This window comes from Branchiostoma floridae, chromosome 16, assembly GCF_000003815.2.
Source record: "Branchiostoma floridae strain S238N-H82 chromosome 16, Bfl_VNyyK, whole genome shotgun sequence".
NCBI classification, from domain to species: Eukaryota; Metazoa; Chordata; class Leptocardii; order Amphioxiformes; family Branchiostomatidae; genus Branchiostoma; species Branchiostoma floridae.
The window spans coordinates 2175161-2197447 of NC_049994.1; the positions used below are offsets into that span (position 1 = coordinate 2175161).

The window sequence follows — 22287 nt, forward strand, 5'->3', positions numbered from 1 at the left end:
AAAAAAAACTTAACGGTTAAAGGCACCGCAAGACGGCAGGCATGCTGTATGGGTTTAGGTTAGATACAACTAGGTTCGGCTTAGTGTGCATACGACTTGGAACAGCTAACTGTACCCACAGAAGCGTCAATATGCCAATACAAATGTGCTAATGGACAAAATAGAATATGTACAGAAACGAGCTGCTAGGTATGTCTTGAAGGACTACAGGAACACCACCAGCGTGTCGTACCTACAGAACAAGCTGGGTTGGCTGACCCTGCAAGAAATGAGGTGTCAGGCTAGGCTAGTTCTACAAGGCCTGCCACATCTATAGCCATACATCAATACATCACTAGGAACACAAAACCCCACTTGAGGACACCCACTCCGCCTTAACGCACTCTCTTGCCGGACTGAAACATACAGAACCAGTTATTTTCCAACAACACTGAGTGAATGACACAAGCTACCAACACACAGTGTCACTGCACCATCACTTTCTAGCTTCAAGAGGGGGGTTGGTCCAACACAATTGAGCCGGCCCTCCCAGATGAAAGTCGGTGATTTCCTTTATCCTCGGGAACAGTGTATTGAAGCCATTGTGTTACGCCGGAAAACAGGACACAAAAGACGGGGAGGGACAATAGACCCAGCTGTGTGCACACCGCTAACGTGGTTAGAGACACGAGAGTTTAAACGGTATCCTTCAAGGAGAGGTCGTACGGCAGCGACCACGGCCCATGGTGTACCAAGATAAGACAACGAACGGTGAATTAAGCGCTTGCCGGACTTTACGTTTGCCGTACACTGTGACATGGCCGGCCCAGGCTTCTGGAAACTGGGAGGGAAGGCGGAAATGTAACTGCCTTTATCAACAACATCATCAAAAGGGTTCTACGCCTTGCCATAGAGAGCCAGCGCAGAGCGGGGAGGTTTTCACCGTTTTGTCGCCGTTTCGCTTCACTGACTTCACTTGGGCGGAAGTGGCACGGCTTTGTTTCCGTCTTAGGGAGTACAGCCACCGGAAGTGCATCATTCAACGTGAACGGACATGCCAACATTTGGCTAGCCCATCTTCTTAGTATAAAAAGAACACGAGCGAGGCACTGGTCAGTTGGCGTGGTGATCACCCGAACTGTGGATTATACCCGAACTGTGCCCCGGATTAATGACCGCAGTACCGCTACGGACGGAGCGTCTCTTTCTTTAGGTAAGTGGAAAACACTTTCTACATATCTTTGATCCTCTGTTAGAATCTCTCAAACAAGCGACAGTTGTTTATAACCCGTGTAAAACTAGAATATATGTTACAATATTTTCTCTGCAACAAAACGTGTTTTGAAGAAACTGTGGAAGGATTGTACCACGGCATTTTCGTTTAGCTTTCGTGTGGAGTGTCGAGTTATGTTTAACACTAGGGGATTCGTGTCACAACGTTACAAAACTCTTGTTGTTGTCATGCCATGTCTGTAGTAATATTCTTTAGTAAAACTACACGCTAGATGATGTGATATCATCAGTATATGTTATGTCGAATGCTACGTATATCTTTACCAATATTGAAACGTAACAGTATGTGTGTCACAGATTTTGTACCAAAGGGTTCCTCCGCTTTACCAAAACATGTCCGTACCGGCAAACCAGTTTTGTTTGGTGACAAAAGACCACCGATGCAATATCAGCCCTTGTTTTGTTTGTCACGGAATACTGATGAGTGTGCGGTCAACATGACAAAAGCACTGGTGAAACAACCAGAGGGGCGAGTAGATACGAATTCCGCTTTTCAAACAAAGCTTTGTATGTTCTTTCAGAACCCACCAATGATCGACACTACCGTCACATAGTCATGGCGTTCACTTGTGAAACGTGCGGAAAATCCTTTGCCCAAAAACGTAGTCTCACCCGTCACCAAAAGTCCCACGACACCACGACCTACCTCTGCGAGATCTGCGACAAAACCTATAACCGTCTCGACAGTTTTAAGCGTCATCAAAAGTCCCACGACCCGAACGCACCCACGCACGAGTGTGATTTTTGCGGCAAAAAGTTTCCTAGACGGGACAACCTACTGCAACATCGGCGGCTGCACGATACACCCAAGCCGGCCCCCACGTTCTGGTGCCGTCCGTGTAACGTGGCGTTTGACACGGCCCGTGCCCTGCAGGTGCACAGAGAAGCCACACACCCCGTGGCGTCTACTTCCCGTCCACAAAAGAGGGTTTCCACAGCAGACGGGGCCGGGTCCAAAGCGAAACGACGCCACATTCAACCCGCTGGAGACGACGCCGAGTTTCCTTTTGCGGAAGATCCGGAGGACGTGTCGGAAGAGCTGATTCCCCAACACGATGACGGGGCCGTTCAAAATCTGTACAGACAGAAATGGTCCATGATCAGGACGCAGTTCAAGCGGGGACAAAACATCCAGGACACGTACAACTTTAGACTGGAGTCCGAAAATCCTAGCGATCTGGCTGACAACGTATGGGCCATCTTTGGCGACCAGCAAACCGTCTTTAAGATCAACCTATCGTTCGGGTTCATCCTCCAGGACGGGGAAACGGGGGCACTGCGATATTTTTACCCTTGTGAAAATAATAACGGGTTTTTGCCAGAACCTGTCCAAGTGGAAAACGAGGATGGTGTCCGACGGTTCCTGGACAAGATCGAAGAAGTCGATCACATGGAGCAAGCACGCCAGGAGCGCCCCAACAGCAAAACGGTCCTGCAAAAGATGGTGAACGTCACGTTTTACGTCCACAAGATCAAGGACCATCCCATCGGTGCCCCGGGGACGCTGACAGACTACATCAGGAACAGCAGGTCTATCATCGCCCTTCTTAACCGACCGCACGGCCCGTACACGGACAAACTCTGCTTTTTCAGGTGCCTGGCACTCCATCGGCAATGCGATCGCACCAAACTGGAAAGGACGACCAAAAGCCTCTTCAAAGAGTACCTGGCGTGGGTGGGTAAAACGCCCAGGCAGTTCAAAGGCGTGTCTCTCAAACATCTGGAGGAAATAGAGACATTGTTTGAGGTCGACGTGTACGTCTATGCTCTACAACCCAACGACGATGAAGACGCAGAAGATGGCGACTTTTTTGCTGAGTTGGTGAGGCGTCCCCTGTCTACACACAACAATACGATGTATCTCAATCTCTGCGAGCAACATTTCAGTTACATTAAGGACTTTAAGACTTACGCCAAGTCGTACGCGTGTCCGCAATGCGGAAAGAGGTGGCAGCAGCGTTTTAATTGCGAAAGACACATTCGCACGTGCGACGGTAAGGTGACCAAGGTGTATCCGGGAGGCGCCTACCATCTACCGCAGACCATCTTTGAAAAGCTGCAGGACGAAGGGATCGTCATCCCCGAAGAAGATCGTTACTATCCCTACCGAGCCTGCTTCGATATAGAATGCCTTCTAAAACCACTGACTGATCAAAAGACGGACAAGATGACGTGGGAGGCGGCGCACGAACTCTTGAGCGTGAGCGTCTGCTCAAACGTCCCTGAATACACCGACCCAGAATGTTTCGTGTCCGAAGGCGACCCGACAAAAGTGGCTGAAGACTTGTTGAATTTCCTACAGCAAATCAGTCGTAAGGCGTACTCCCTTCTGTTGGAAAAGTATCACTGGGCGGTGCTCAAGATGGAAGAAATTCGGCAAAGGGATTTGGAGAAAGAGGAAAAAGAAGAAGAAACGGAAGGAGAATCCCCGCAAGACATAGTTGACAAGGCGAAGCGAAAAGAAAAACGCCGGAAAGAACATTACATGACCAAACTGATTGAGGAACTGACCAAGTACATGAGTCAGCTGGTCGTCCTTAGTTTCAACGGTGGGAAGTATGACCTGAACGCCATCAAAAAAGTGTTCCTCCCGCTGCTGCTGCGATCGACCAGCAAACTCCGACCCATCAAGAAGAACAACACGTACATGTCGATTGAAACGGACGACATGAAATTCCTGGATCTCATCAATTATGTGGCGCCGGGCTTCTCCTACTCGATCCTGCTGAAGGCGTACGGCTGCCAGGAGACAAAGGGGTTCTTCCCGTAAGTAGACGGCCTTCTTTTGTTTGCATTCTGATGTGATGTGACCGACATTGTGTTAGCCCGACATTGTGTTAGAGCGGGCTATGACGTGTTATTTTTGTCCCATTGACATGACAGGTACGAATGGATGGACAGCTTGGACAAGTTGGAGCACACGCGGCTGCCACCACGAGCCGCCTTCCATAGCAACCTGCGACAGTCCGACATCTCGGAGGAGGATTATCTGTACTGTCAGCGCGTGTGGGAAGAGCAGGGCATGACGACCATGAGGGACTTCCTGATATGGTAGGTCGTTGTACGTTATCTCGTAACACCTAGATGATAACCTAGATTGAGCGGAGCGGTTGGACTTAACAAATCACGACTAATCTTTGTTCCTACAGGTACAACAACAAGGACGTTAGCCCCATGGTAGAAGCCGTGCAGAAGATGACAGAGTTCTACCAGGACAAGGGTATAGACATGTTTAAGGACGGCATTAGCGTCCCGGGTCTAACACTTAAGTACCTTTTCATGAACCTGCCGCGCGATACTTACTTTACTGTTCCAGACAATGAAGACGTGTACAGGTTGTATAAAGACAACATAGTGGGGGGACCCAGCATCATCTTTCATAGGTACCACGAGAAGGGCAAGACCTACATCAGGGCCGACGAGATGACATTGTCGGGCAGGGAACCGAAACCTTGTCAAAAGGTCATTGGCTACGACGCGAATGCGTTATATCTGTGGGCCCTGATGCAGGACATGCCTTCCGGCCATTACATTCGGCGGAGAGAAGACACGGGGTTCGAAAGAGAATATTCCACACCTCAGTGGGGACGAATGGCCGTCGACTGGTTAGACTGGGTGGCCCAAGAGCGGAATCTCGCCATTCGCCACAAATTCAATAGCACCGAAAAGCGCATCGGTTCACGTCGAATTCCGGTGGACGGTTTCTGTTCGGACACCGGGCAAATCTTTCAGTTTCACGGCTGCTATTGGCACGGGCACGCCTGCTCCTTGACCAGAGGCCAAGTCTTCAACGATCGGCGCGGCAAGTCTTTCGCGACTTTGCGGGCGGAAACGGCCCAAACGACCGAGTACCTGCGAGCGTGTGGGTATACGGTCACCGAAATGTGGGAATGTCAGTGGAGAAACTTGGTAAGAGCCGACGTCCGATTGGCGTCTTTCTTGGAAGGCCGCAAGACTCCCACCGAACATCTTCCCGACATGACCGGTGAACGCGTCCTCCAGGCTCTTCGCTCGAAGGAGTTGTTTGGAGCGGTAGAATGCGACATCGAGGTCCCCGCGGATCTCAAGTCGCGCTTCGCCGAAATGCCTCCGATATTTAAGAACGTCGAGATTTCCATTGACGATATTGGCGAGCACATGAAGTCGTACGCCAAGACGCATCGCATCATGTCCAAGCCCAGGCGATCGCTCATCGGTAGTATGTTCGGTCAAAAGATTCTCTTGGCTTCGCCCTTGCTCAACTGGTATCTCGACCACGGCTTGAAGGTCACTCGCATCTACCAGGTGATGGAGTACAGACCCAAGCCGAGTTTTAAAGCTTTCGGAGATGCCGTTAGCGATGCGAGGCGCAAGGGCGACGAGGACAAAGCCAAGAAGATCATCGCCGACACCATGAAGCTGATCGGTAATTCGGGTTACGGCAAGACGGTCACCAACAAAGAAAAACAAACAGACGTCGAGTATTGCCAAGACGTCGTGACCGCCACTCGAAAGATCAACACTTTGCGGTTTCGGCATCTGATCGTGGTCAACGACGACAATTTCTTTGAAGTTGAGTCGGCGAAGCGCACCATCAAGTTTAACCTTCCCATGCAAATTGGCTTCTTCGTATACCAATACGCCAAATTGCGTATGCTCGCCTTTTACTACGACTTTATGTTGAAGTTCGTGGACGTGTCCGATTTCCAGTACTGTGAAATGGACACGGACTCCGCTTATATCGCCATCTCGGCGGACAAGCTGGAGGACGTGATCAAACCCGACATGCGGGATTCGTACTTCCGCGAGAAATCTGACTGGTTTCCCCGAACAGACACCAAGCAGAACGCGGCTTACGACAAGCGCACTCCCGGGCTGTTCAAAGAAGAATGGTCCGGGAGCGGTATAGTCGGTCTGTGCAGTAAAACGTATTACTGTTTCGGCGGAGATGACACGAATGAGGACAAGTTCAGTTGCAAAGGGGTGAGCAAACGATGTAACGACATTAACCACCTCAAGTACCTGAACGTCTTGCAGACCAAGAAAAGCGGCCAGGGCATCAACAAAGGGTTTCGCGTGCGCGAGAGCGAAATACACACGTACACGCAAATTCGCGATGCCTTTTCGTACTTCTATCCCAAACGAAAGGTTAAGCATGACAGGGTCACCACTCTCCCTCTCGATATTTAGAGAGGCTAGCGTGTCATTATAATAGTATAGTAGACGCATAAATAGTACTGCTGGACAGACTTGACGTCATTTGCGGGTATGGATGCGAGAATACACCATCCATGTCGAATGGTTCTAGCGGGCTGTTCTGGCTCTGGAAAATCTTATTTTGCTCAAAAACTACTGACGACGGGAGCCAGTTGGCTTGATCCCGGGCCTTTTGAACACGTGGTATGGCTGTACTCGGAGTTTCAGGACAAGATCCACCGCGAGCTGACTTCGAAACTAGGGTCAAAAGTTCAGTTCGTAGAGGGCCTTCCCAACAATTGGAATGACGTCATTAAGCCGTCATGCCGCAACGCGCTCGTGATTGATGATCTCATGATTGAGTCGGCCAAGGATACGGATCAAAGAGTTACAAAACTGTTTACCCGAGCCAGCCGTCATCGTGACTTGTCGGTGATTTTTCTCGTTCAGAATTTGTTCTTTCAAGGCCTAAGAACCATTTCTCTAAACTCCAGTTACATCGTCCTGTTCAAATCGCCAAGGGATCAAAGCATGATCACCACGTTAGCGCGGCAAATGTACCCGGGGCACGGTAAATTTCTTCGAGAGTGTTACGAAGACGCCGTGAATAAGACGACGTACGGACATCTCTTCCTTGACCTCCATCCCGAAACGCCCGAGGACCTGCGCGTGAGAACAAACATGCTGACGCCGCAACCCCAAGTGTACCTGAGAAAGTGATAAAACGTTCCGTTCGTCCACGTCGCGGTCTCATTTTGCCGAAGATGTCGAAGAGGTTACATCGTCACGCCGATTGTCTCCGGGTGTTGAGCAAGGCCAACCCGAAATTGCGAAAAGCCATTCTGTCGTCCGCCCCTAACGATCTCTTGAAATCGATTTGTGACTGCACGCACAACGTCTTGAAGGGCAACGTTCGTCTCACACCGGCCCAGAAGAAAGGTCTGGCTCGGCACAAAGCCACTCTGCGTCAGCTTGGCGATAAGAGGGTTCCCCTGACCAAGAAAAGACAGACGTTGATCCAGAAGGGTGGGTTCCTGTCTCTTCTACTCAGTCCTATTATTAATGCAATTAGTTCCTTATTTGGAGGTGGACGGAAGTAACGCCGCTCTGTCGTCATGGAACACAGCAGAAAGATGGCCCTCGTGCCGCAAGAATTGCTATCAACGATTCAGGCTAAGCAACAAGAACAGACGTCTCCCCTGGTCAAGACCGCCGTTACCTTGGACGAGGAAATGAAGTCTGTGATGGAACGACCCGATCTTCCGGACGACGAGAAAGCTACCTTGTACCAACAACTCTTGCAGCGTTATTTGACGTACAGAGATAAGCGTCGCACAGAGCCCGTCACGGTCAGGGTATTGTCCTCGCCTCCTACCGTCACCAACACCGCTACCACGGACGCCACCACGGATGAAAAGGCTCCCAGCACCCCCGCAGCCAGCGGCAAAGAAGACAAGAGCATACTGGAGGCCTTTCCCAAGACCATGAAAGCTCGCGCACGACAGATGCTCAACGTCATCAAACACAAGGGCGGTGACATCATCGGTTATAACGATCAGGGACAGTTGCTCTACAACAAACAAGTGGTCCCAGGTTCAAATGTGTCCGACTTGATTAGAGACGCGATGCAAAGGAGGCACGGGTTCAATCCCACCGGCTGGCAATCTTTCGCCAGGGGCCTGGCACGCATCAATGCGCCGGAAGCCGCTATCAGGCACCCGACCCGGCTGTCCGTGATCCAACGTCACAAGAGTCGCACCGCCCGTGGTGAAGATCTGTCAGACGGAGAGAGCGAAGACGTCCTCCCAACACCCCAACCCAAGCGACGTCGTGTTGTCGCTCAAAGAATCCCAGGAAAGAAGTGGAAAGTTGGCAGTGCAGGCACTACGTCATCTGCAAAAGGGAGCTTCTCGGAAATGTCGTGGACTTAGTAGCGTTAACAAGTAAAGTTTCCCGTGATTCGGACGCGGGCCTAGATATAGAGACTGGTTTTCCATTTATTTGTTTCTGCGAGTGTATGTGTATGATTGTGTGTGCGATTGTGTGTGTGTGTGTGTGCCGAAATAGAGACCACGCTATGACCGATATACGTTTTCATGATATTTATTCGTCACAACCTTCTACAGTCAATACTACACTCTAAAAGCTATATCATATAGTATATGGTTAACCATGCATACGTTAGTCGTTAAACGCTCGATCAAAGTCTTCTAGGGTTCTCGCTATCTGTCGCATGACGAGCTCAATGTCGACCACGGGAGCATCTATATCAAAATGCCGCTCTATAAACTCTGCTACGGATACATCGTTCAGTTCTAAGTCGCTGCTAAACATCTCGACTATGTTAGTCATCGGAATATTTCGGCATCTGTGCAAGAGGTAGAACAGGCAGTGCTGCCCACAAGTGGTAGACAGTCTAGCTTGTATCTGGCGCTGGTTACGAATCCACGGAAGGCGCGTATTTCTCCGCAAAAATCTTAGTATAGGTCGGGGATACAGACCAGGTGCACGGCCATAAGAATCAAAGAATTCGCCCCGTCCTTCCCCGTCGAAATAGATGGCCAGCCAATGCTGCCCGGGCTTATTGCTTGGGTCAGTATTAACGACGTAAGCGCTCGGATAGACCCGTACATGCCTCGGAAGCCGATCTGAAGCAAAGACTCCGCGGAGGTGAGGTGCCGTGTTCTTGTCGCTCCGTAAGACGGCGTACATCTGTCTCGTGTCCATCTCTAGTTGCTGTAGTCAAAGCTGATGTTTCTCTGCCTGTCAATCTCCAGGAGATTGTCGAATTCAGCGAGGACCACCGCCACCACCGTTTGATCTAAAGCCTGTGCAAAATGCAGCTCCAGGCGAAGGTTTCCCTGTCTGATTATGTTAAAATGGTCTCCACCGAGGCCGCAGAGGTCAGGACTTAGGTCGTAACACCACACCGTGAAGCCCTTGTCGTAGTCGCTTCTCGCGATCTGGTTCCCGCTGTCTTGCCCTTGCTTGCCTGTCGTTCCAAACAAGTTCATGTAGGATCTGACGAACTGTCCCTCGGCAAAGTTGGGTGTCAGCGCTTTGTGAGGCACCTCCTGCCCATTGACGCAGAGACTGATGTAGTTCAAGTTAAAGTGTTGAAAGTTAAAGGGGTTGGTACCGAAAGACCCCTGGAATGCTGCGTTGTCCACCAGAGCGATCGCCACGCGTTTGGGGACCTGTCCCAGGAACAGATTGTCGCTCGACACTGAATGGTTACCACGGGGAATTGTAAAAGGTTTTAACTGAACTCTCTTAAGGGCATACTTGGCCGTCTGCTTGTTGAGTTGACTTTCGATGGACAGCTGATAGGTGGGTAACAGGTTGACCTTTCTCAGAAAGACGGCAGCCTCCGTGATGACAATTTTGAACTGATCTCCAGGCGACATCAGACAGAATTGATGTTTCGATCGGTGCAGCTTGATTTTAACGTCGACTTTGCTGAGCAAATAGCGGTCTTGATGGAACAGGTCGACGTGTAGCGGTCCTATGAGGTCCACTTCGCGACTGTTGCGGGTCATGTTGGCACGCTTCACCAATCCTTCGTTTGCCACTGCGTCCTGATCTGCCGGGTTCGGGTAGGGGTCGACCAAGTGAAGTCGTCCCGGCGTGTCTTGAAAGAAAAGTTCAGAGGTCAGCTGCGTTTGCTTTGCTTCAGACCCAAAGTTTAACAGCGTCTCCAGGTAGGCACGATATGGATAGCAATTAGTGGAATCCGTTATGTCCTTGCCTGCGACCGTAACCGTGACTTGCGAGAAGAGCGATTGAAGCCACAGGTTTACCGGGCCTACCTTGGCGTTGTCCGGCAGGTCGTTGCCGTTAGGGAGAACGATCTTGGCTTTCACGTACAATTTCGTCTGGGAAAGGTCCGTAAATTCTTCTCCCGCTCCAGGAATGTCAAATTCTATCGGGGAAGACTCGGCGAGACTGGCCACCGGATGATACTCTACCCATCTACCGTCCGTTATGGTCGTCTGAGTTGGCGGTACCTCAAACAGATCCAATTCTGATTTGGTGCAGGAACACGATAGGGGGTGAATGTGGGCCATGTCGTTTATATCGTGACTAGCTGAAGATATCGGGAGAGGTACGTCCGCGCTGTGCACCGGCTCTCTTGCGACTGGCTGCACGCGGTCTCGTTCCACGTTTTAATGGCTTCTTTCCCCTGCCCGCCCCTCTTCCTTTGTTTTGCCCCACTGGTGCACGCACCCTGGCTCTTTTCTGCCCAGACATCAGACGTTGTCCAAACTCGCCGGCTCTCCGTTTGGCAGCGCGTTTGACACCTTGCCCATTTAAGACGTCTTGAGCTAAATCCATACCACTCTTTAAAGCCTGTCTTCCCACACTTTGGGCCCCTCGTTTCAGTAGGGGTACGGCGGATCTGAGCAAACCGCGAAAAATCCCTCCCAACCCGTAACCACGCTGCATAGACCGTCCGTAATACACCGGCAACTGTCCTCCTCGCTGTCCAGTCATATCTAGGAAAAGTAGGAAGACCGCCTCTGTCGGAAGTGAAGTGTTACGATCACTCGCCCTTGCACAAATGGCACGGGTTCGCCGAGGTCGTTCCTTATATCTATTTCAATCGTTTCGAACCGTTTCCTGGCCAGGGGTATGTAGTGCGGCGTGGGGATAGGGTGATCGACGATGTCCCCGTCTTGTCCCTCGATTTTGACGATTCTCAGCAGAGGGACCTTCTGTCCACCCATCGGACGATGCTGCACGACATCTCCGTACACGTACAGGGAGTGAAAGCCCAGGTTAGGGTCGGCTGGACGTGGTGCCTGTACCCAGCTTCCGTATATGGCGCCTTTTACTCCCCATCCCAGTTTTTCGGCCAATGGCCCCGTCAGATAAGTCTTCGTTGTCGTCGAATTTTGCGCCATGGGAGGCAGGACCATGGTCACTCTTTTCGTGATGCTGTCATAAGCAAACATGTCGTGTTGCTTGAAGAGGCTAGGGTAACGTATGGAGGCGGCTTCGTTCAGGCTTTTCAAGAGTTGCAAAACGTCCTTGTAGTGCCCCGCTGAGATTTTGACGATCTCGTATTCCCGACCATTTCCTTCGTCTTTTTCGTCCACCATGTAATACACCAACGTGTTTTCGCCTTCCCGAACGTTCAGCCAGCTGTGAGGATATTGTATCTCGACGAGCCCCACCTCCCACTCTCCCGACAGTTCTACGGGCTGAGCCAGTTTGGTCCGATAATTCGTGACCGTGTTTTCTTGAAAGACGTCCATACTTCCGTCGCTGGGGAGAGTGACGTAAAACGAATTGGCCATGGCGAGGTACGTCTGAGCAATGCCCGATGTGCGGGCGTGCGTCGGTATTTATCATATTGGAACCATGTCCTCTTCTCTCACCCAGCTATTAAACTTGGCCGGATATCCTTTCCATTTCACAAAGAACTCCTTCTTTTTGCCTCGCCTTCGCGTGTCCAGGATGTCCTCTACTTGATAGACGTCGTCGTCTTTTTTCGTAACTTTCTGCAACTCCTTTTCGTAAAACGTCCCTCTCAAAACTTCTCCGTCGTAATCTTTCACGCGATAAACGGGAGGACGGCGGGCAATTTGTTCGGAGACGATGAAGATCTCTGTGGTCCAATTAGGCGTATAGCCCTTTTCCAGGCGCAGTTTAGATTTGCTGATTCGAACCGAATCTCCGACTCGAAATTTGAACGATGGTTGTTTTCTCCCTTTCCGGGGTTTCGAGATGTCATCTTCTCCGTACAGGGTATGCCACACGAGCCCCTCGTTCTTCTCGTTCACTTCGATGGGAGCCATTTTGATGCTGCGGTGGTAGGAGCGGTTGTAGGACCACACCAGGTCGCCCAGGACGTCAATGTACCGGTGCGTGTTCTTTGCGGTGAAATATTTCCACATTCTCGTCTTCAGCGTACGATTGAACCTCTCCACCACACTGGCTTTGGTTTCCACACTAAACGTCGTAAAGAATTTGATCCCTTCCTTCTTCAATAGAGACTGGACGTGTCGATTGAGAAACTCCGTGCCTTGATCCGTTTGCAGACACCTGGGCTTTTGCTCGTCCTCGGCTAGGATGGTTTGAAAGGCTTTCGCCAAGGTGGGGCCCGTCTTGTCTTTGATGGGAACGACCCACGCGTATTTAGAAAATACGTCTATGCAGGTCAGGAGATAGCGATACCCGTCATTCTGCCGAGAGAGGGATGACATATCGGCGAGATCAGCCTGCCACTGGTCGTGTATTCCTCCGGTTATCACGCGGTTCCTTTGAAAACGTCGTCTGATGGGCTTGTGTAAGGTGTGTGTGTCTTGAGAACGCAACCACGCTTCTACTTGTTTTCGGGTGACTCCGTACTTGTTACGCACGGCTCGATGGAGCCGTCCTACTCCACCGTACCCTGCAGGATGTCTGGGGTCGTAGTAAACCCTATGGAGGACGTCGTGCCATTCCTCGGCAGGATTGGTGGGGTAGCGCTTGCTTCCCCCTCCCGCCTTCGTTCTCCTCCTCTTCCCGGGATTCTTGGAAACCATCCCAAACCACGAAAGAACGTAAATATTCGGCCTCCCATACACATGCACGCGCAATGAACGCGGTCCACTATCTCACAAAAGTGCTCGCCCAAGAACGCGATTTGGGGAAGACAACCCATGCGTGTTATTTGTGCCTCTCCAACCCTGAGACTGACTGTTTCGTTAGAACGCTAGCCCTTTTATGCAGATGCACCACTTTTATGCACATGCGCCTCTCCCACTCTATCCTACTCTCTCTCTCTCTTACACGCTTATTGAACGAACCTACTATAGCAATAAAATGACTTGCACACACAGCCACTTCAATGAGATCTTTGCCCATGTTTGTACCACATGAAGTTTATTTCGTGACAAATCACTGGTTCGCGATTTCGGCCAGGAGTTTGCTGGACAGCAATTTCTGCTCAAGGACGGTTTTCAGGACGGCATCGATCTTGTCTGCCTGTTCCTCCAGGACATCCCACTGTGGCGCTGATAGGTTGAGCCCTCTCTTGGTCGGGAGAAGTTTGTCGTGATCTGCATCCGGTCTGAAAAACTCTCGTAGATTCACGACCGCTTCCCCTCTGAACAGCTCCACGATGGCATATCGTTGGTTTCCCAGGTCAAAACGGCTGGGTGGGAACGTGCTCCCGTTGTACTTGTAGGATATGTGCATGGACGAAAACCCGCAAGCCAGGAGCTCTGACGACACGCTGCTCATGTTGCGTTTGAGTGCCAGCCATTGCTCTGGGGCTAGGACCAGCCCTTGTTTACCGGCCTTCCACACGTCTTTCCCGGGACATGGTCGATAGAACCTCCGCACAGCCACCAGCGGTTTCCCCTTATAACGGCCGATGGTAATAAATACGTCTCCGCCGAGAGGGAACCTGACTTCAACTCGGTCGACCTCGTTGATAACCTGAACCTCCGATGTCGGGGGTTGTTGAACGGTCGGTGCTGGGTTGGTCGAACGCCAAGAGTCTGGTACGTCCGCAGTTGGCGGCGTCCGGGCTCCGTCGTGACGGGGTGATGTCTGCGTCGCTGCGTCCGCCTGTGGAGGTTTAGAAAGCCCGGTGTACGTGGGTAGTGTCCTCCAATATTGGAGATCTTGCGGATAAATCACTGAGTCGTCCATGGCTCGTCGTGTTCTTGGTCGTCAGCGAGGCGGCGGAGATCCGTAGGTGCGCCAGATCGCGACGGGTCTGCCTTTATGAAGCCCTCTTGTCCTGCCCCAACCAATCGGCGTGCCTCTCATCATCTCATGCAAATGAAAATCCGTCTTGCACAGAGTATCGGCCAACCAGCGTACCGTACGTGGGCGTATTTTAACATGCTCGGGCATCACGATGCTACGTCACGATGATGCAAACGCGTGCAGTGAGAAGCCAACAGAGACACTGTACAAACGACGGGTACTTGTCGTACCGCCGACGTTCAAGCCATCCGTCCCAGCCACGTTGGCGTAACAACCAGTTTCCCGCATAGTCGCAAATCAACGTTGCTAACTCGGTCGAGAGGGCGTCGGTATTTCTTTCATACCGTTCGTGCGTACACACGTCTACGGCGAAAGACATTGCGGTAACGAGTCGACCCCAGTTTAATCGTTCCTCTTGCAGTACTTTTTCGAGCACCGTTTTCAGCCCATCCCTCGCGTTAGGTACGTTGGCCATGAAATTGTCGATAATCTTTTCATATTCCTCGTCCGCCGAGATCGCATCCACCCATTGTACTACTTTAACGCACGCCACCGACCTGGGGCGTCGCCGGTGTTGGGGAAACAAGTCTGGGGCTTTGTGATATAGTAACTGACAAAAGACGTCTGTTGTTTGTGCTATCAACGTATCCATAAAGACTGATCTCAGCAGATGTTACCGGTTGCCATATATATCCATTTCGTCAAGACCACAACACTCAAAATAGCCCCCTATCGTTTAAGTCATTGCAAATATAATTTTTCTTTGCGTCGTCCAGGGCCACCAGCGACCGGTCGACCGTTCCCACTGTGTTTAACAATTTGCTCCACTGGTCTGAATTCAAGTTGATCCCTTTCGTGCCGGGTAAGATGCTGTCGGGGTCCTCGCCTGGGCTTGGCAGGAAGAACTCGCCCAGGCCCACGATCCGGGTCCCGCCGAAGAGCCCCACAACGGCGTACAGCACACCACCCAAGTGAAACCAGCGAGGCGAGACCGTTGCCGTGTTGCGGGACGTCGCTGCAAACCTAAAATCCAGCAGCACTGCAGATACATTCGACATGTTGCGTTTGAGGGCCTGCCATTGTTCGGGGGTCATGACCATAGCCTGATTCCCGGGCCGTATGTCGTAAAGATCGGCCGGGTTGGGACGGTAGAACTGTCGAACTGAAACCGTCGGTTTATCCCTGAAAAGTCCTACAGTCAGGTACGTCTGTCCACCTATCGGTAGTCGTAATTCCCACGATTTGTACCACGGTGAGTATATCGAAGTGAGTCCCTCTTGCTGCTGCTCGCAAGTCGCGCACGGTTCGTCTATCTCCATCGGGTCATCTTCGACGGCTCTGGTATTGAACATGTTGCTAACAAGCTTGGCGTCCTCCAGGCTGTTCACTGGGAACTCAGGGAGGATGCCTTGTGCCATTCGTTTTATAGCGCTAGTCTTTATTTGACCTGCTCCTTTTTGCCAAATAAGGGCGTGTCTCACAAGGGTGGGGCGTGGGGTTGTCATAGTTACCATGGTGGGTCAAAAGGGCGACTTGACCCCTGTTTCACCCCGACCAGAGCTCAGAAAAATACCCCTAGACTAGCCTGTCAGACGATGACCTCTGACCTGCACCACCTTGCACCGCCAGAATAAATGATAGCAGCGTGTCCCTACTATACTACTCACAAAGTTCCAAGCCTATATATCAAGTTTAATTTATCAATGATACGTTCTACTCAAGAGGGTCTGTCTTTAGGCCCAATTTTGTTGTTTTGTTTGAAGAATACGTAAAGCATTAAATATAGTTATGTGTAAATGTATTTCTGTTTGGACCCAGTATCAGCTAAGCAGTCTGGGTTTGCCATGTACTATATTATTGTCTGTAATTTCAATAAATCACAAGTGGCCAGGTCTATCTTGAATAGGCAAATTTACAAATTCATATATGAAGTTTCAAACTATTTTGGGAATGAATGAATTCAAATGTCGCTGCTTACTGAAAATTGTGTGAATTTCAATTTATTTAACACCGCATCTAGCCCTCGTATTATGAAAGCATCAACGAAGGTTAGGACACTCTAGAAGCAAAGCATGTTAAGTCTTGAAGACGAAATATCTGTATGACAATGCAGGATTACTGAAAGCAATGTATGCACTGTAATAAATCAAAGTAACGGTTTGTATTACCTGCAGTACAAGTGACTAAGATTCAGACGTGTAAAGGTGGCCTCCTGTAGGTAGTACACAGGGATTTCTTCTACCATCGGAGGGTGAATCACATCATCACTTTATTGGAGGAAACCCAAAAAAGAAGATCAGTAAGGAAAATCGACTTAATGTTATCTTTTACTGTGAAGTTATTTTACCTGTATTATGCCTGCCATGCTGCTGTGTTTAAGAACTAGTAAATACTACACATTTGATAGAGCCGCTCTGTATTTTTTTCGACTACTAGTATATCTCCGCCACTCGACCTCTGCTTGGAGAGTAAGACTGAATTACGTCTACTTGATTCGACGCAAATGACACGGACAAAGAAAAAGAATATACATCTACAATCTGTAAAGTGCCATAGAAAGCTGAACAGGATCTAGATTTTGTTATGTTAATATCACCAGTTATTGTTATTTCATAAAATAACTCCTCGGTGAACGGAGTCAGGATGTTCAATTTTACATCTTGATACTAATTTTGGTCGCAGCGCGATGTCTCGGAGCCTTTCGGCCAGACATTATATTAATTTTGTATTTATTTTGTTTGTTCTTTTAAGCAAACCCATCCAATGATCTTTTATGCTAAATTAAAAAAGACAAATAACCTCCTTTGAATACATATACTTACCAGCTGTTGTTCTTTGTCTTATACAGCTGAACCACAAATTTTCGAAATTTTCCATCTTCCGTTTCATTGAAGCCCGTGGTGTCCCAGTAAAATGTGATGTAGTCCTGTGAAAATGCCGGCGGAAGCCATTCTCCTGTTGATGCTGCTGCATCATGGATGAAAGGTGCACGTAAATATCTTAGAATGATACACGGCATTACACATTAAGAAGGATATCAAACAAAACTTAAATACAGCTGCGTTACATGATCATTATCATAAACAAGTGCACTTCGTCCTTCCTTCGCCCTTGCTTGTGGGACAAAAGTGCAAGGGCCACCACCATGCCTAAGCACTTAATAAAAGGCAGGAGGCAACATCATTATCCTTTATTTGTGTATGCTGTCATTAGCATGATGACATCTGAATCTACTGAATCTGAAATATAGCAACATGTTTTTCAATATCTAGAAGGGTGTTAACATCAACCTTCATAATTCAAAAGGATGCAACAATACCACCAATGAAATACATGAACTTAAAGTGATTTAAAGAGATGTACCGATGCAACATGAGTAATCCATCCTTATGTACACTTTTATACATTTAGGTGTTCAAACGAATCTTGTAACAACGTGTTCTTGATGTGATTGGCACCCAGAGAGAGTCGATGTCTGCTTACCAATCAAGGAGACCAGCATTAGGACGACTGCACCGCTGACAGCTTGTGTGCGGCCCATTTCTAAGTTAGAAAAAATAAGAGAGATTTATTTGTAGTTAACAGCCAACCGTGAAAAAGTAATGTTCCTACTTTTTGTCGTTTAAATAAAGACTTTTCTTCTTTCAAACGCTTTAATTGCACGGGCCGTAATTCTGATGTAAATTGTGTTGAATTTGGAATGCATAGTGACAGTAATAGAATTCAGATGCCTGATATATTTCGAAGGCTAGACAAAGATTCCATACAGCGTCCGTCGCTGTATTCAGGAGCCCAACGGTAGGAGTCTAAGTCATAAAAGAAAAAAAAAGGGGGAACATAAACACTTAGCCACAAGAAAAGAGGTGCAGCCAAGCATAACTCCCTAAATTTTGAACAATGAATGAAAAAATGGCACTATCAAAATTCAAAATGTTCTGAGGCATGATTAACCGAAGATAATAAACCAGAACATAAAAGTCCAAGGTACGAATACTAATCCAGTCAGGCAACGGATCTCGTACCTTTGGGAAGAACGAATCACCCACTTAGTTAACATTGTCATTTTTTTCTCCAAGACATACGGGCATAATGTGGTACTGCACTCGCGTTCATGACGCATCTTTACAGTGCCACAAAACAAAAACAAGCAGAAGGTAAAGGTACGTAGTCACATGACCTTTTGATACTACAAGGGCAAAGGCCTGTTACCACTTTTTACGTTCACCGCAAAACAGAGCAATGCGTTTTTGGGTTACAGTCCTGGCGTCCGAAGAAATATGGTTGTTAACCCTTGGCTTGAAAAGTTTTAGATTGTGCCCCACAAGGAAGTAATTCATTGAAAGCTTGTTCCATGACGATGACATTCTAGAAAAGAAGCGTGGAACTTCCGCTTGAGAGGTGAGTTATGGAGGAAAAAATACGCTTTGAGAACATTTGAAAATTATTGCAACATCTTTACTGGCATTGCCCCATAAAACAAGCTTTTGTTTCTGCATATTTGATGTTTTACTGTTGGGCGCTGGTGGGTCTTTTGTAGTGAGCCATTAATCCATGACTCAAATGTACTACCAAATATTCTTTAAGTGTGTATTAACTCCCCAGCCCACTGACCCATTTACAACTGTGATCTACATAAGGCAATTACTGAACGAATGCTGCTACCATTATCTACACACTATCAGAAGTACTCTTTACCATAATATCAATATTTCCAACGCTTTACACAACCGGGTAATATAAAAAGTCGAAATAAAGTTTGAACTTTTTCCAAATAAGTACCGAATCTCGTAGACCATTAAAAAAACTTGAAAACATTGGCAAATGATAGCAACCTTCTCCGTGACTTGCAATTGAATGCCAACACCGCACTGCATGCGAGAACGGCAGTTTCCTTACATCTACATAAAACAACGCAATACCCAATACATTGTTTTGAAACAGTCAGTTGAGATTGAATATCACTTTCCTACTTACACGCACATGGCAGTGAGACTTATAAATTCCCGTGACTGAGAAAAAAATCGATTGAAAGGACCAGAAAAAGTACATAATATTCAGTTATAGTAGCGTAATATAGGGGTCTCAAATTTTGCTGGGCTTCTTACAAGGTATAAAGAAAAAAGCCATAGCCACTATAGTGTTAAAATGATTTGAAAAAAAAAACCTCCCACCTGGGAAAGTGAATACAACTTACTTTTTTTTCCTTGACAGTTTTTCAGTTTCAACCTTCAGAGTCTTTCAGCACTTTAATTTCAAACGACCCAACGACTTGGTACGATAACAACGGTAACAGTACGAGTAGGTTTAACATATTAGTTCAATCGTTTTTTACGAGAAAAGTCGTAACACATCATTAAGACAATGTTTTACACTTTCCTTGTAAACAACAGCGATTTCCGCACACTTCACACAATCAGAAATTACAGTGAACAAAGTAGAAACGTCGCAAGAAACTCTTGAGTTCAACTTGTAAGCCATTGAAATTGAACGTCCCTTTTTTGAGCTGTACTAAGCTATTAATGTGAAATTGCTAAGTTAGAGTCACTTAAAACATTTCTTAGGGTTAGTTTTACAACTCTCTGCGAATCTGCAGCTAAAATATACTCTCGTGCTCCCACCAACGTCCAATGAGTTACTGTGAACATTTACTTGGAACTATATACTATTACATGGGGATGCTTTGTTCTTCGTCAATAATTATCATCAGTCAACAAAGTACAAATGTCGTAAAGGATTGCATTGTACACACTGTGTATAAAAAGTATTCAAGATAAAGGCGCACTTTACATTTCTCCGGTTTAACTAACTAAATAGACAAACTCCCTGTGAACCTTCAACTAGGAATGCTTTATTCTTGGCCCCTACCAACAACTACCCACTTACCGTGGACCTAGCCTGCAGCTGACTTGCACCTGCAACTATCCACCCTCCAAGGGTAGAACTGTTTGTGGACTGTAGCAATGGCACCTGCTGAGATCCTTTTTGTACCTTTACAGACTCAAAATATCCAGGTGACGAGGAGGAAATGAACAGTACACGAGGAAATGAAGAAACTTTGTTTCCGTGTCTTTCTGTGGTGGTCTTCACAGGCCACCTGTGCCACGCAGTGTTGCCAAACACATACCGTGCCGCTAATTAGCATATGGGGACTGTGTTTAGAAGCCAAATGTTGTAATTTAAGATACACCTAAAGTATTATATTCCAAAGCCACCAAAGCCTGTTCGAGCAACGTGTACTTAGATTGCATGATAGCCAAAAAAACAAACATGTTAAACCTTTATTCATTACAGTGCAGTTAATTCCAAATTGATTTCATTATATTGGAGAAATCCTCTGAAAACGGTCCATTATATGCTAAACCCCCATGCATAGCCCTGGGGCCGAGAAAGGGTATCCCGCTGAGGTGGCTCACACAACTATTCAAGCGTAGGACACATGAGGAAGGAAGACAAAGAGTACTGGGTGTTTGAGTCAACAGAATGCTGGATGACTTGCTCTCGTCAAGGCATGGCACGGGCAAATTTTTCGTTGAGACATCATGTTGTAGCCTCCAAAGCATGCTTTTTCTGGCGGTATGCCTTGGGTTCTATTACAATGAGGCTAAGAAACATAAAACCGAGCGTAATAATAACCAAAAGCAATAGAACTGCAAAAATATATACAATAATAGTTATCATGTTGCTACTTTAACAGATACGATGACGTTACTACACATTTCTTCCTCGTCTGACAGATACCATCTCTTTTTTTTTTTGCGACCATTTTAGCGGTAGAATTGTGACCATCACCGAATGGATGAACTGAACTGACTGACAGTTGTACGATCTTTTATTAGCTGGTAAGAAGACACACAAGAACATGGTTTCTCTGCCCGACCAAAACTTCGATCGGAGGCGGCTGGGGAATGGGCGCAATTTCTAGACATTAAATGTATATTATGAAGATTCCATTCTCACAGGGGACGATTCTTTCATAAAATCAATTTTGAAACGGTCGTGTTTTGCATAAATAGGGTGGAGTAAAATTTGCTGAATTTTCTCATAAGCAAATACCGGCCTTTCTAGTTACGACTGACTTACATATACATGTACCAGTCCACATGAACAACACACGGCTCGACAGACAACCTAGGCTAGGGCAGACAACCATATTCTTCAAAAGTCGTCTTTAACTGATTGACCTTTCATCAATATGTATAAATGATAGTTAAAAATATAAGATATTTGTTGCACTTACCTGATGCCACAGCCAAACTCATACGGCGGGGTTACTTTCTAACAATGACACCCCACTCCACGGAAATATGTTACACTCCGCTTCGCGGCCTATGCTGTTCCCACGCACCTGTGGCTTGTTGTGGGCCTTCCCCTGTACTCTCCCTGTGTATCCCCGAGATCTTTTCGCCCTTTTCATGTTTACACATAATAGGTATATCTTCGACAGTACACAAGATGTTATGTTACACTCCGCTCTTCAATGCACGGTCTATGCTTTTCCAAGCAATTGTGGCTTGTGTGGGCCTTCCCCTGTACACTCCCATGTACCCTGAAGATATTCCCTCCCTTCTTAGGTTTACACATAATAAAGACATCTTTGGCAGTATACAACTTTTGTTATGTTACACTCTGCTATTCAATGCACGGTCTATGCTGTCACGCACCTGTGGCTTGTTGACGGCATTCACCTGTACTCCCCCATGGTACTCACCTAGGGATCTTTACCCCCTTCGAATTCTTAGGTTTACATACGATAAAGATATCTTTGGCAGTAGACATGATGCTATGTTACACTCCGCTTTCAATTCACGTCTTATGCTGTTCCTATGCACTTTTAACTTGTTGGGGACCATCCCCTGCGCTTCCCGATGTATCATATACAATAGATCTTTTCCCCTTCTTAGGTTTACACACAATAAAGATATATTTGGCAGTATTAAAAAGAAAGAAAGAAAGAAAGTCTGTGGCGATTTTGCGTGCATACATAAAGCTAATTTCAACTTTCTGGCTACTTACTGGCTATATCTGGCCTTGGTGTCTTAATCATTTAGTCCCATATGGACAACCGACAATTTGCGTTTGCACATTTAGAGCTCCAAAAAGTTGTCCCCTTTTGCCAACAATTGAATGAAATGCTTT

At 47.7% G+C, this 22287-nt stretch overlaps 3 protein-coding genes and 1 long non-coding RNA gene across 4 annotated transcripts; 1 reads left to right on the forward strand and 3 right to left on the reverse strand.

Moving 5' to 3' along the window:
• Positions 1 to 1972: 1972 nt before the first annotated feature.
• On the forward strand, positions 1973 to 7095 carry LOC118403668 (the record flags this gene model as incomplete). The annotated part of the gene is made up of 3 exons (XM_035802445.1): positions 1973 to 4038; positions 4156 to 4323; positions 4422 to 7095. Coding segments are annotated over 3 exons (4254 nt in total), but the record flags the coding sequence as incomplete, so codon positions are not given.
• A 2081-nt stretch (positions 7096 to 9176) lies between these two features.
• On the reverse strand, positions 9177 to 10514 carry LOC118403442 (uncharacterized protein F54H12.2-like). The gene has a single exon (XM_035802158.1). The coding sequence runs from the start codon at positions 10512 to 10514 to the stop codon at positions 9177 to 9179; it is 1338 nt and encodes a 445-aa protein (XP_035658051.1).
• A 1284-nt stretch (positions 10515 to 11798) lies between these two features.
• LOC118403443 lies at positions 11799 to 12977 on the reverse strand. The gene has a single exon (XM_035802159.1). The coding sequence runs from the start codon at positions 12975 to 12977 to the stop codon at positions 11799 to 11801; it is 1179 nt and encodes a 392-aa protein (XP_035658052.1).
• Positions 12978 to 16314: 3337 nt separating this feature from the next.
• On the reverse strand, positions 16315 to 17695 carry LOC118432760. Its single transcript, XR_004833125.1, has 3 exons — positions 17635 to 17695; positions 16974 to 17118; positions 16315 to 16418 (listed from the first exon to the last, which is right to left on the reverse strand). It is a non-coding gene; the product is annotated as an uncharacterized LOC118432760 (long non-coding RNA).
• Positions 17696 to 22287: the final 4592 nt, after the last annotated feature.